This window comes from Hevea brasiliensis, unplaced genomic scaffold (genome assembly GCF_030052815.1).
Source record: "Hevea brasiliensis isolate MT/VB/25A 57/8 unplaced genomic scaffold, ASM3005281v1 Scaf1, whole genome shotgun sequence".
Taxonomy (NCBI): domain Eukaryota; kingdom Viridiplantae; phylum Streptophyta; class Magnoliopsida; order Malpighiales; family Euphorbiaceae; genus Hevea; species Hevea brasiliensis.
In genome coordinates, this window is record NW_026614585.1 from 9,728,686 (window position 1) to 9,742,583 (window position 13,898).

Sequence of the window (13,898 nt, forward strand, 5' to 3'; positions counted from 1 at the left end):
ATAGGAATTGCATTTATAATTAATATATAAACTCTCTAAATCGAACCCTCATTTTTGTTTCAATATTTTTCCCAGGTTGCAGGAGGAGCGTGTTTATTTCTTCGAGTCTAACATGCATTTTTCCTGCGCAAGTTATGTTTCTTAGTTTAATAATTTCTTGTGTCTATTTATTTATTTATTTAATTATCTGTTTGATAACTAGAACTCTGCTGTGACATTGGATTATGTATTTTTAATATTAATAAATGATTTTTTTTATATTTAAATAGTTTGTAAATGATGATATCAGGGTTGAGCTGGGCTCTCATAGCTTTAGTTTCTGATAGTTATCGGGTTAAGTTGGCCCGAATAAAATTATAATATTTAATTTTATTTTATTTGTATGTTTGGCCTTGATTTTGGTCCTAATTATGAATTTGGGTAGTAAGTCTCGAGGACTTTATGCCGGCCAAGATCCTATTGCCGGTAGGGTCCGTGGGATTGGCTCGTGACAATATTATTTTTTATTATTTAATTAATTTTAAAATTTATATAAATATAAAATTCTTAATTTTATTTACATTTAAATTCTACTTAATTAAATTTTTTTATAATTCAAAATATTTATTTATAATTATAAAATTAAATATTCTATATAATATATAAAAGTGAGAAAGTTGAGATTTCAAAAAATGCCTTTTATTTTTTTATTATTTACAAAAATCTATAAATAAGAGATTAAAAATCTGTTATGACTCATTAAAAAAAGTAATTCACACAAATAAAATATCTTTCTATTTTTTTTAAATAATATAAATCATAAAAATATTTTTATAAAATTTTATTTTAAATCATATTATATTAATGAAATAAATTATTTTAATTTCATCCTTAGATAAATGTGAACTTATCTATTTCTTTTAACATGTGTTACACGTTTATTTATACTCACAATATATATATATATATATATATATATATATATATATATATATATATATATATATATATATATATATATATATATATATAATTTATCTTTTTTATACGTAATTTTTTATTAGTTTTTGTGTACAATATATTGATTTTCAATAATACATTTTTAATATATTATTATTCGGAATTTTTTATTTAAGAATATAAATAATAATAAATTTGTAAAAATTTCTTTTTTAATATAATAAAGTTCATTATATTATATTAAAATGTTTAAAATTTTTTATTTAAACATTTAATGCACTAAATATTATAAAAATATTTATAAATATTATTCTATAATATTTTAAAATAATGTTAATAATACATAATTTTTTAGTTTTGAACAATATATATTTTGATGATAATAATAGTAGTATCTATAATGAAATAATAATATATCAATTAAAATTATTTATTTTCTAAAGTAGTAGTTAATCTATATGAAAAATCCTTAGTAAATATTACTAAAATAAATTAACATAATAAATCTTTTACTACTTTTTAAAAAATAGTATTCATATGAAAAAAAAATAATAAATATATAAAAAATATTTATACTTAATTATCTTTATAATATTTGCATTTTAGTTTCCATTGAAATAATTTTAATATATTATTGCTAAGTTTAATTATTATTATAATAATAACATCAAAATTTTAATTTATGTTAACCATAATTGAAATTTTTAAGGGTTTAGTGACGAATATTTTATTGTTAACATTATTTGTGATGATACTTTTTGACTTTTATAAAATATTAGTAATGATCTTTATGTCACTAAAAAATAATACTACATTAATAAATTTCACTGATAAGGTGTTAGCGACAAAATTTATGTCGCTAAAGGTATTACCAATGTAGTAATAAAGAAATAAATTCTTTATGGCGAATATATGTTATAGACAGTAAATTATTTACAACTATATTTTTAATATTTTTATAAATAATAAAAAAATAATTGCTTTTTTAAGACATCTCAACCATTTCACAGAATTTTTAATTTTATAATTATAAATAAATATTTTAAATTATAAAAAAAATTAAGTAAAATTTTAATATAAATAGATTAAAAATTTTAAATTTATATAAACTTTAAAATTAATTAATTAATTATATATATATATATATATATATATATATATATATATATATGTTCATAAATATAAATATCATATTCTTGTATCAGATGCATTCAATTTCTGACCGTAATTACATTAGCAATATTTTTGAAGAAATCAAAATTTAATTATACAACAGCTTGAATGCAAAATTCAGCAAATGACCAGTGTCATCAAATCCACAAGTGATGGCGTTAACTAAAAGAAACAAAGCAAAATAATCACTTTCTGTAAGCCAAGGCATCACAAAGACTCTGGACTCATAGAGGGTCTAATTCTTGAGGGCATCTGCATTTTATCACCTCCAAATCTATAATTTAAGCCATTCTTAGGTGTGATGGACATTTTATTCATTGCATGGTCAAATTCATCAAGATCAAGATGCTGCTCATCAGGACTCCTTGCCATTCCTTCTTCCATAAAATTGTCCTCATTCATAGTGACAAAATCCTCATTAATGTCTTCATCACTGCTATCTTCATCATCACTGCCATAACTAGTTCTGACATGCTTCCAGTACACGAAGTTCGGTCGAATGAAGTTCCTAACAAAATTTATAGGGCGAGGGAAAGTGGATCATAAGCAAAATCAATGGCATCATCATCAGCTCATGATCTATTTAACAACACATTATCAGAGTGCAAACAATTTCAATTCCATATAGCTTTGCCTAGCACAAATGTAACTTATTTCTTTGTCATACACATTTATGCGACTCTACAACCAGTCGTTCTCTCATCAATTCAAGTATAAGCGTGACAGAATTTAATTTTGACTTGGCAATAATAGGCACATGAGCATGCATTCAGGCACTCACATCTGTAAAGTTGATGACAAAGCTAATAATACAAACCTGTCACTTTTTTTCAATAAACATGGGTCGAATGGGAAGAACATATCCAGTCTCTCCAGCCCACCAAAATCCCTGGAAAAATCTGATTCCAGCAAATCTTCAAACATGAATGTTTCAGATGGGGTGAACAAACGAGCAGCTTTTGCCTGTTTAAGAAACTCTTCTACAATAGATGGCAGGCACACCTGTTCATATAAGAAAATCCAAAGAACATGAACGCTATAATTTATACATGTGGCATGCAAAAGATTAAATAAGAAAAACAACAAAGAAAATTACTAACAAGAAAAGAAAAAATAAAAAGTTAAATTTGTCTTAGACAAGCCTTTTTTTTCCCTCTTCACTTTCAATTTTTTCCTTCTATTCTTTATTTCTCAAATTAGATCACAAACATTTCCCACCTTCAAGGGGCCCAATTTATGCTTCAAGATTCGCTCTATAGGCATGAGAAGAAGCTGTGATTTGAGCCATGGGACATCCACTATTGACCTCATACAAAAGCAGAGCACATACATGATGGCCTGGGAAACAGAATTAACCATCAAGAAATCAGAATTGCAACTAAGCCAAACTTTTAAAGAGCATAATTACATGAGAAATTAAGAAGATCCAACTAGCGTAAACATTGTGCAGTAGAATGGACATAATGCATTCAGTAGCAGTGGCATAACTTGTCAGCCAACACCATTAATAAGCATGAGTTACAAGTGTAGGAACAAAGGGCATATGGTTAGAAAAAAACGCAGCACTAACACATGTACAAGGACATATCATTTCTCAGTCAATCTTCCGCAGGCATGGTTTGTTAGCAGTTCAATACAAGACAATTACATCATACATGATGCTTACAGTAATTTCCAAGTAAATCAAACACTTGAATACCTGACATCCAGAATAGAAAACTCTATGCGCTTTTGGGTTTACATCACCATCCTGGGTTTTACAATACTCCAAACACCAATCCACCAACCTGAAATACCATTAAAACAATATCCTCCACATTAATATGATGCTCATCAATTTTCTCTCCTCCAATATCGAGTTTTTGCAACAGTGCCTAGACCAGGTTCTAAATTGCTAATATTGATAAAATCACAGAATATCAAAATGCTTCAAAACCTTTTCAACATGCTAGCAACAAAAGCAGTGGACAGAAACTTCGCACGAGCCAAATAACTAGCAAGATAAGCCACAGCACTCATCCTGCAAAAGGAACGCATAAATAAATAAATCTAAACAAAATATCTTTTCCAACATACAATATCCTAATTAAGCAGCTTCGAACCTTAAAAAAACAGAAAAGACAACAAGAATATAGAAACTTATAGAATGTAAGAAAACCTAGTCTATTGTGAATAGAATCAACTATAGCAGTCAACTCTTCAGCAAAAGTACTTAATACATGAACAAAGAAAATCCCATATGATGACACACAGCTAAGGGATTTTCTACATCTGAGTTCTTGAAATCATAGACAAAACACTGGCGAGCAAAATAATGTAATTTTTAATATCTAAAGCTGTATTACCTGGTAAGTGGGTTGTCACCGAAAACAAACCTATCTACAAGCATTGTGGCAAATTTCACACCACAGTTCTCAGGATCCAGTGCACAAGCATAGAACATGACAAACTGCAAACAAAAAGGAAGTAAAGCCTTAAACAAGAGAGGAAAAAGGAATACGCATCAAATTCCTGCTTCCAAATAAAAACCCTCAACTAATACTAGCAAATAATGGGCCACTGCCATTGGATAACTGATAGTGTAGTTGCAAAACAAATTCCTAATTCTTAGTGAACTCCCTTGACTTGTTTACAAATTAATAAGGGCCTGTTCACTTGTAGAAAACTAGGGTAGTTTTTTGGAACAGTTTTCTAAGAAAACTAGAAAAATAGAGTTTTGTGCTCACATGTGCCAATTTTTCAAATCCTAATTTTCCAATTTTCCAAAATTTACTAAGATCTGGAAAACAACTTCAAGTTTGTTTTCCTTATTAACAAAAAGTTTGTTTTCCAACTGTTCTCCAAATAAACAACAACTCTTTTACAACCAAAATTATACTAGAACTTTTTTATATCTAAAATTGAATAATTATTTAAAAAAAATATTAATTTATAATGATAAAAAATTAATCATATTATTGTAAAATAAGTGAAAAATAAATACTAAATTTTTTTAAAAAGAAAATTTTTAAATATATTTACAATATTTTTTTAATTATAAAAGATATGAATTTTTTTTTTAATTAGAAAATAGTTTTCTATTATTGCTAGTGAACACGTTTTCCATGCTTTTTCTTATTTTTCATAAAAAGTGAAAACTACAGTTTTCTTTGAAAATGGAAAATGCACAAGTAAACAAGGCGTAAGATTCTCATAAAAACAAACGTTCAATAAAAGGCAAATAAAGCACCCTCAACTCTCCAAATTTCAGATTCCTGAAAACTGCGGATTTGGTCACCCAGATCAAGAACTATGTTTTTTTTTTTTTTCTGGTCTTCTTTTCATCCTTGATTTAGAATTCTACGAGGAAAACTAAAAAGACAGATACTCATATTAGATTAAATAGTCTTCGCAAATGCATACAACAAATATTGTCAGTTTCACTAAATCTCTCCCATTCATATATACATTCAAGGACAAATAAATTACCTGAGCAAACTTTGACTTGTAAGTGTCCAGGATAGTTAGCATAAATGAGTCCAGGAGAGTTTCAAATACCTATAACATAAAATAGGATAAAACAAAAATAAGAAATCTTGTAACATAAATACAAAGGTACTATTTTGAACAAATATGGCTTCAGAAAATACCTCACTCAAACGCTTGTTGTTTGCACAAAATTCAAGATGCTCAAATACTTGCACCATCATGCTATCCAATAAATCAGCAACGATGTTTTTACCCAAGCTCCTCTGACTTAAAGTTGCAGGAAGCTGTAAAATAAACTCTGCATTAGTTTTTTCGAAAACACTTTCATGTTGGATAAGAAAACAACAATGATAGAATTCAATTTTGAAAAAATCTATATTCATTGCCCAAAGCATAGGAATTTTGCTACATTTAGCAATCCATGCTATTGATTGAAGAATGCAAATCGCCTAATACATATTCAGTTCGTTAGTTATCAGCAAACATCAGATGTTACTGATGACATTATCAGGATCTAAAAACATAATTTAGGATTAGGCACAACAAGGGTCATAGGTAGAGCTGTATATATATGCATACACAAAAGGGCAAGCTTAGAAGTTAAAACACATGCATAAATGCATAAACTAGTCATTACTAATGTGGAAAACAGGTCTAAGATTATATCTAGAAAGTGCATACATATCTTTTATATCTCTTCAAGACCAATACAGAACCAAATCAATTAAAAATTTAGGAACAATGCATGTTGCTGTTATGACTAAGGAAGTAGAGTAGTTAATTAGTTGTGAGGGGAAATATAAGAATTAATAGAGGGATGAACGGTTGCAGAGACATGAACACCAGTATGCACTTGCAAATAAGACCCTATTTATTGTGTGCTTTAAAATTTTGTCCAAATTATTGATTTATATCATCAGTCTCGAAAAACTTCTACATCAAAAATATATTCTATGAAAATACTTTGATGCATTTAACATTAATATTTAAGGCTTTAAGCCAACATTGAGTCTTTTAAAGCCCCAAAAACTATTACATCAATGTATTAACACAAGCAAAATGCAACTAAATCCAAAACACTATATCATAACATATCGATACTGGAAAAAAAAATTAATTGAAATTGGGTTTGCTAGTGTTGGAGATGGAATCCACCTCCCTCGCACTTATTTTCATTGTCCAATCCAGAATTTGATAGGAAGATACTGATTTAGGTCCATTATGAAAGTCAAAGATCATACCTCGCCATTATCAATCTCTTCATCGCCATCATCATCACCAGCAGCAATATCATCCATATCTTCTAGCTCAATTGCAAAGATGCCTTTACAAGAGTCATCTCGTAAAATGTCATCCCAACCAATAGACACCTGTATGGAAAGCCTCAAACGTTGTTCAATTACTTAAAAGGAAAGGCACCTGTTCAAGAATAGATTTATTAGATTCACTTACATCCAACTCTATCAGCATATCAACCACTGCCATAAGCATCCTGCTCCCAACAAATTCCCTAATTGAACCGCTCTCCAATCTCAACATGTTCTCCATATAGATCTCAGTCTGTAAAAAAGCTAGGGAATAAGTCTACAAATTGAATGATCTAGAAGTACTATTAGATACTATAACAGCGAGATAAAATTATGAGATAGCATCACTGCAAAGTACAAGCATCATCATAAAACCACTATTGGATGAAATAATATAGGAAATTACAGGAGCATCAGCATCAGTACACTGGATTAAAATGTAAAAAGGACATTTTACATTGATACACAGACAACAGATACACAGCACCTCCCACTCAACATCGGTACAGGGAACAAGCTCTATTTTAGACCAAGTATAAAAATTACAGTACACAACATGGTGCACTCTAACTATGATAAACACACTTGTTTTTTATGAAATTTGCTGGAAAACTTAATAAAACAGGTATAAATAGGTCTTGCCATAAAGAAGAATGACTTGCATTTTGAAGGTACACAATAAAGACCATCAAGTTTCAATCTAAAATTTGTTGCTGCATGCATTCAAGCAGAGGGACACACATCAAGTAGGTTCATGACAAGACTATCTACAGCATGATTTGACATTGCAATTTGCAAGAAAAGGTGGAGGCAAATGATTTAAAAATGCAGTTGAATTGGATACAAGAATTTAATGTGTAAATGGCCAAAAATGTGGTGGAATATTCCATGAAGTAAACAATGGATATTGGATAGTGAACTCTACATGCATGCCTTTATCAACACCACTCTAACCAGTAACTTCGAAGATCACAGGAAATTCATAAACCACTATATATCTGTTCTATGGATAACTCTTGACACCTAATTCAGAAGTGCAAACAAACTCACTCGATACTTCAGTCGATCCTTCTCAAGACTCTTTTTAAAAAAGGTTGTTGGCATCCTATGGACAACTATTGATGACAATCTCAATGCCGCCATAGGTACCAGAGTAGCAATATCTTCCAGAGCTGTATGCACCCGAGAAAGAACTTGTTCCTTTTTCTTCTGACCACGAGGTTGCTTTAGCGCATCAACAAAATACATTGGTGGCATGAAATTTCCCACAAGCATATCCAAGCATGAATCAATATATTTTCCATTTGAAGCAGCCTGAAGAATAGCATATAGAAAAAGTAAACAACAGTTCACATCTTCTAGAGAATACAGTTGTAAACAACCATAATAGCACATACCAAGGAAATAATCAATTCAAGCAACGCATCCATCACATCAGGTCCATAGTTCCACATGCTCATTCCAAAAATCTGATTGATGTTTCAAATTGCAAAGATAAGCTCCCATGACAAGCAACTGAAGCAAATAAAGATCAATCCAAAAGACACCAACTTACAGAATTAAGAAGAGAGTCATGGTGAACATTGTCTATATAAGAAACTGCCCCAGATAGCGCCTTTAGACTAGTCTGCCAAGTGAGCAGAAAAAACGTTACAAAAGCAGCCAAAACAGCTACTAATAGAAAAAAATGCAGCTTCAGACTAGAAACATACCACAAGAAGGGCCACCTCATCAGGGGCAAGACGTTGTGAATGATGCATTACCCCTACAAGCTGGTGGTAACTGTCACTATCTCCCTAATCCAGAAGAATTCAGCTTTATATTACTTGTTAAAACTATGACAATAGCAGAATGAAAGAAGAATACTTGTAATTAAACAGATGAATTGAATTAGAAACTGAAAAAGTCTCAGTGGACAATTTTCCACAAGATCACTAGCTAGAAAACTACCTTCTGACTATTAAGGAGTTCAAAGGTTGGTTTTGGTTGAGATCAGCATGAATTCAAAACCAAACCAACCTTCATTGGTTCTAGAACTGGATCTGAACTGTTCTTGAAGAAATACCAAAACTGAAACCAAACCGAAAAAGATCGACTTAGTTCGGTTTGGTTTACGGGTTGAGAAGTCCTGCTCAAAGAATGAACAAATGGATTGGTCAACCCGAGAACTTTTCAACACCCAGTTATCTTAGCAGCTTAAAAATAAAAATCCAACACCAAACCATCAATATAAGGTAACAGCAAATTAAGGGGTTAAAAACCCAGATATAGAACAATAAAGTGTAATATTTGCAATAAAATACTAAATGAAGGAAAAAGAAGTTCACATGCAGAACAACTCCCACACTCAGAGGAAATTTGACTACCAACCAGAAACACTACATCTCCCTTTCAATTTATCAACTGAGCCAGTCTTGTTGCAATTCCATACTACTTGAAAAGGCAAACCCAAATACCTAAATAATTTAGCCATAAGAGATCCCTTCAGATCTAATACACTACTTATAACCGTAAAGGATATGGACTTTGCTATTATAACAAAAGTATGAGGTTTGGAAGCTCGCTTGTACTCAAAAACCAAGCCATTAGCTCATCAAACCCTGAGCAAATGTACCAATCCAATCACAGTATGCCATTTTTTTTAATGGCACAAACCAAACCAATATGGAACCCAAAACGTGTGGTTCCAAGAAAAAGCTATGCAAGGAGTTATAAATCAGGAAAGCCAAGCAAAAGCATAAAAACTCTTGCTGGGTCTTGGATCTTTTTATTTTTCTTTCAGTTTTCGGAATACGAAGGTGCAACAAAGTTATGTTGTATGCTCAAATAAAATTCAAACTCGAACAAAACTAAGAAAAGGTCCAAAAGGTGAAACCAATCATTCGAAAATTGAACTTAAAAAAAATGAATCTTTCCAAGCATCGAAAAAAAACACGTAAAGAAATTCACACAAATTTTGTACTAATTCATTTTAATCTGGACTTATATAAGTAATTTAGTTACTTTACACATTAAAATGTCTAGCCATTTCAGCTGTGAGTATTAACCCAATACAGGCCTAATTATACAGCCTTATGAGTTTGAGCTCTAATACCGGGACTGCTGACAAATTAGGTATTAATTCATTTTAATAAGGGCTTATATATGTGATTTGAGTTACTTTACAACTAAAAAAAAGACTGGCCATTTCAACGTTGCAACCAAACCACTTACATTCACCCTTCATTTTTGTTTACTCCCAATGTGGGACTTGATTCCCAACAACCAATGATCACATGCCCTTGTGGTTGAGTGGTGTATACACCCTCATGACGAGGGCAATTAACATCGCGAGAGTGATGCCACCAAACATATTCAAGTGTTAAAGCACAACAAGAATTGAATAGTTATAAATAAAGACAAGCCCTTGCATACACACGCAGTGTTGCATAAAGTGATTAAATAAGGAAGCAATGATTACAATAATTTCTTTATGAGGTCAAACAGAAAACTGAATCAATTCATAACTCAGTTGTCAGAAATTTGCGTCAATACTGTGAATACTAAGAGAGAGATAAAATTTGATTGTTTCAGCGTGAACCCATTAAAATTTAAACGAGAAAGAAGAAAATCTTCTTAAAACCACCAGCGTCAGCAACTGAAGGAGTGTACCTGCCCTCATAATCAGGTCAAGGAACACGAAAAGAAGAAGGAAGACAACATTAACAAGTCGATACATGAATTGCGCAAAACAGCAAGACGCTTACCGATTGGACGGAAATAAGAGCATCCCTGACATGATAAACTAGCTCAGAATCACTGAAATTAACATCCTCCATCTCCTGAACCTCCCCGTTGAAGTGATGTGCTAATTCCACACCCATAAGGCTAATTTTTGCGTAGATGATCACTCTTTGTTGTACTGGTTTGGCACAGAGCTGCGCTAGTTGAGCGATTAAACTAGCTTAAACGTCTGAGGCTTGAGTTCGAACTAAGGTACCGGAGAAAGGCGGCTGGCTCTTCTTCTTCTTGCGGAGGTTGTAGGCTGCACCGCGAAGAAGAATAGCAAACGAGGGTTTTGAGGAACGAGCGAAATTTAATTACAGGAGTCTATTTGTCATATTTATAGTTTTATATGTTGGCCCTATTTGTCTTTTCATATTCGCATTATGGGTCTTTTATTTTGTCAGTTTTACATAACTCATCGTCTCGGATTTATCTTTCTCAGTTGGGCCCAAGTGATTATTTTCTAAATGGACAGGATTTCAAATTTAGCCTTGTTTTTTGGTTGAGACTTGTTAGTCCATTTGATGAACAAATAATAATGGGTGTCAATAAGTAGAATTGGGCCAAATAATGAGATATTTCAGACTTAGTTTGTTTAATTTTAAAATATTAATATAAAATAAATTTTCAATAAATCTAAATGATAAAAAAATTCATAATAACAATTTTAATTAATTTAGAATTCAAACTTAATTATTATGGTAATCTATTTAAAGCATAGATAGAAAAAAAAATTAGCTATTTTGTAATAAAAATTGGGCTCACCTCTAGTTTTAAAATTTTATTACCTTTCTCACTTTTTTTCACATATGAAGTTAAATGTTTATTTTTTTTTTTTTAGAATCTAAATGTTTATTAATTTCTATAAAAAAATGTTCATTAATTTTTCAAGGATTTAGCTTTTGAAGATTTGGGTTGATTAACATTAAATAGATAAAGTTCTAAATTCTTAATCAATCCAAAATTTAGGTTTCTTAATTTAAAATTATATAATTCTAAAATATGTGTCTTTTAAGAAATAAGTTAAATTTAATTTTGTTAAAAATTAATTGAGATAAGGGTAATTTGCCCTTTATTATAAGGGTTTAAATATTCCTTTTCTTAAATTAGAGAGTTAAATTCAATCCATTTTTCTAAGGGTGTCTAACGAATTCTTCTAAAGTCAAAATAAGTGGCTTATACGTTAACTAATTAGTTAATAGATTTACTAATATTTTCATATATAATTTTTTTATTTTTTATATTATTTAATAATAATATTTTTATTATTATTATATGATAATATGGTAATTTTTTGTTTTTCATGTTACATATCTTATATGTACGAATCTTATATTTTTTAAATTTAAATTTATGAAAATAAAAGTATATTGATAAAAATAAGAAATTATAAATTTGTGAGTAAATATAATAAGAGATGAAATTTATTATGAAAAAATTATTATTATAATATAATTTTATTTATATTATATATAATGTAGAAAGGGAAAAACATTGGCTTTGCTAAAAATGTATTTTATTTTTTAAATTAATTATAATTATATTTTTATTATTTAAATTAATTTTAATATTTATATAAATTTAAAATTATTAATTTTAAAGTTCATGTAAATTTAAAATTTTTAGTCATACTTATCCTTAACTTTAATCAAATATAAAATTTTAAAAAAGTAATTAATTAAAATAAAAAATTAATAAATGAAAAATAAAAAAAAAATTATTAATCTATACAACGAAAAATTTGTTTAACCATGTATATCTATCTATTGATTTTAAAAATTAAAATATTATAATAAATAATATTTTAAATTAAATAATAATTAATTAAAATAACTAATTACTCATATATATAGAAAAACTGATTAATATTGATTAATTCAGTAAATTAACTATTTTATAATTATATATTTTTTAATAGTATAGTATAATTCTATTGTATTATTATAACTATTTATTATAAATTCATGTGAAAAAAAAATTATAAACTCATTTTATATAAAATATAAAAAATCTATGAATTAACACTTTTACTTGGAAGTGTAGTGAAACATTTTTTTTATTTATTTATTGATTAAATTTGCTCATTATGTTTTGAATGTTAATTAGAGTATTTTTGGACTTAATTAATATATCATTAGTGATAGATTCGTGCATTCGCCGCTAAAGAGATTTTTTTTTTTTTTTTTTTGCAGTGCTTCTTTTTATAATTGGCATTCAATATGTGATCAACGTAGAGAAGGTGATTTTTAGACAAAATACTGAAGAAAAAATATTTCACCAAAAATAATATGTGGAATTAATTATATAAAATCATTTATTTTTTATATAATTAATATATTGAGACATTTGATTTTTTTTTTAAAAAGATTTTCATACAAAGCTATATATTAATTAATGTTAATGAACTGTGTGATTCAACAGATTATAAAATTCCAAAAGTTTGAAGTGGAATACTTGAAAAATTGATTTGGTAATTTATTTTATTGATGCAAAGAAATTCTCTTTTTTATGTTTTTAGTAATAAATTATTATGTCATAGATAATTTTTACTATTTCAATCATGGTTAGGTTTTATTATATTTGATATACATGATAAATGAATAATTATGATCAAATTCATATATCATATATATTATTAGAATTTGGGTGATTACATTTGCCTATGTTTTTATAGTTTTAATTTAAGATTAATACTATATATGTGTATATTTTATAGCCTTCATTAATTTAGTGGTATCTTAATTTTTTATATACATAATATACTAATTCTTAACGAAGAAAAATTTAAATATTTTAAGATTTATTTGTTCATTAGCATGGAAATTTTTTTAAAATTGCATATAAAAAACTAAACCACAAGTATAAATTACGAGTATAATATGCATTACACGTTACTAAAAAAACTAGTAATCGTAAATGTTTCGTAAATATATAAATTTAACTATTAACTATTTTGTTAGTTTACATATTTTTGTGTTAATTTTCTTTAATAATGATATATTGAGTCTCTAATTATATTTTAGCATTTTTTTTTATATAAAATATCTATAATTAACGTAAAAATTTTAAAGTTTTTTCAACACAGTAAAATAAATTTAGTTTGATATAATTTAATACATCATATATGTTATTAGAATTTGGGTGATTACATTTGCATATGCTTTTATAGTTTTAATTTAAGATTAATAATATATATTCATATATTTTATAGCCTTCATTAATTTAGTGGTATCTTGATTTTTTTTA

General features: G+C 28.4%; 1 protein-coding gene across 3 annotated transcripts in view; it reads right to left on the minus strand.

The window, feature by feature from the left end:
* Window positions 1-2,125: 2,125 nt before the first annotated feature.
* The window catches only part of LOC110645367 (uncharacterized), a 49,374-nt gene continuing 37,601 nt past the window's right edge, over window positions 2,126-13,898 (minus strand). The window contains exons 1-16 of one of the 3 annotated variants that reach the window (XM_021798503.2): window positions 10,634-10,969; window positions 8,838-9,015; window positions 8,600-8,683; window positions 8,443-8,514; window positions 8,285-8,356; window positions 7,938-8,201; window positions 7,033-7,140; window positions 6,822-6,950; window positions 5,742-5,864; window positions 5,581-5,649; window positions 4,458-4,561; window positions 4,049-4,132; window positions 3,812-3,899; window positions 3,331-3,450; window positions 2,930-3,114; window positions 2,126-2,620 (exon numbers count right to left, since the gene is read on the minus strand). In XM_021798503.2, the coding sequence (XP_021654195.2) occupies window positions 2,320-2,620; window positions 2,930-3,114; window positions 3,331-3,450; window positions 3,812-3,899; window positions 4,049-4,132; window positions 4,458-4,561; window positions 5,581-5,649; window positions 5,742-5,864; window positions 6,822-6,950; window positions 7,033-7,140; window positions 7,938-8,201; window positions 8,285-8,356; window positions 8,443-8,514; window positions 8,600-8,647 (1,767 nt within the window). In that variant the 5' untranslated portion in view covers window positions 8,648-8,683; window positions 8,838-9,015; window positions 10,634-10,969 and the 3' untranslated portion in view covers window positions 2,126-2,319. Of the gene's footprint in view, window positions 2,621-2,929; window positions 3,115-3,330; window positions 3,451-3,811; window positions 3,900-4,048; window positions 4,133-4,457; window positions 4,562-5,580; window positions 5,650-5,741; window positions 5,865-6,821; window positions 6,951-7,032; window positions 7,141-7,937; window positions 8,202-8,284; window positions 8,357-8,442; window positions 8,515-8,599; window positions 8,684-8,837; window positions 9,016-10,633; window positions 10,970-13,898 lie in introns of those variants that run through there. The other 2 variants (XM_021798502.2, XM_058141313.1) reach the window with 2 other exon arrangements.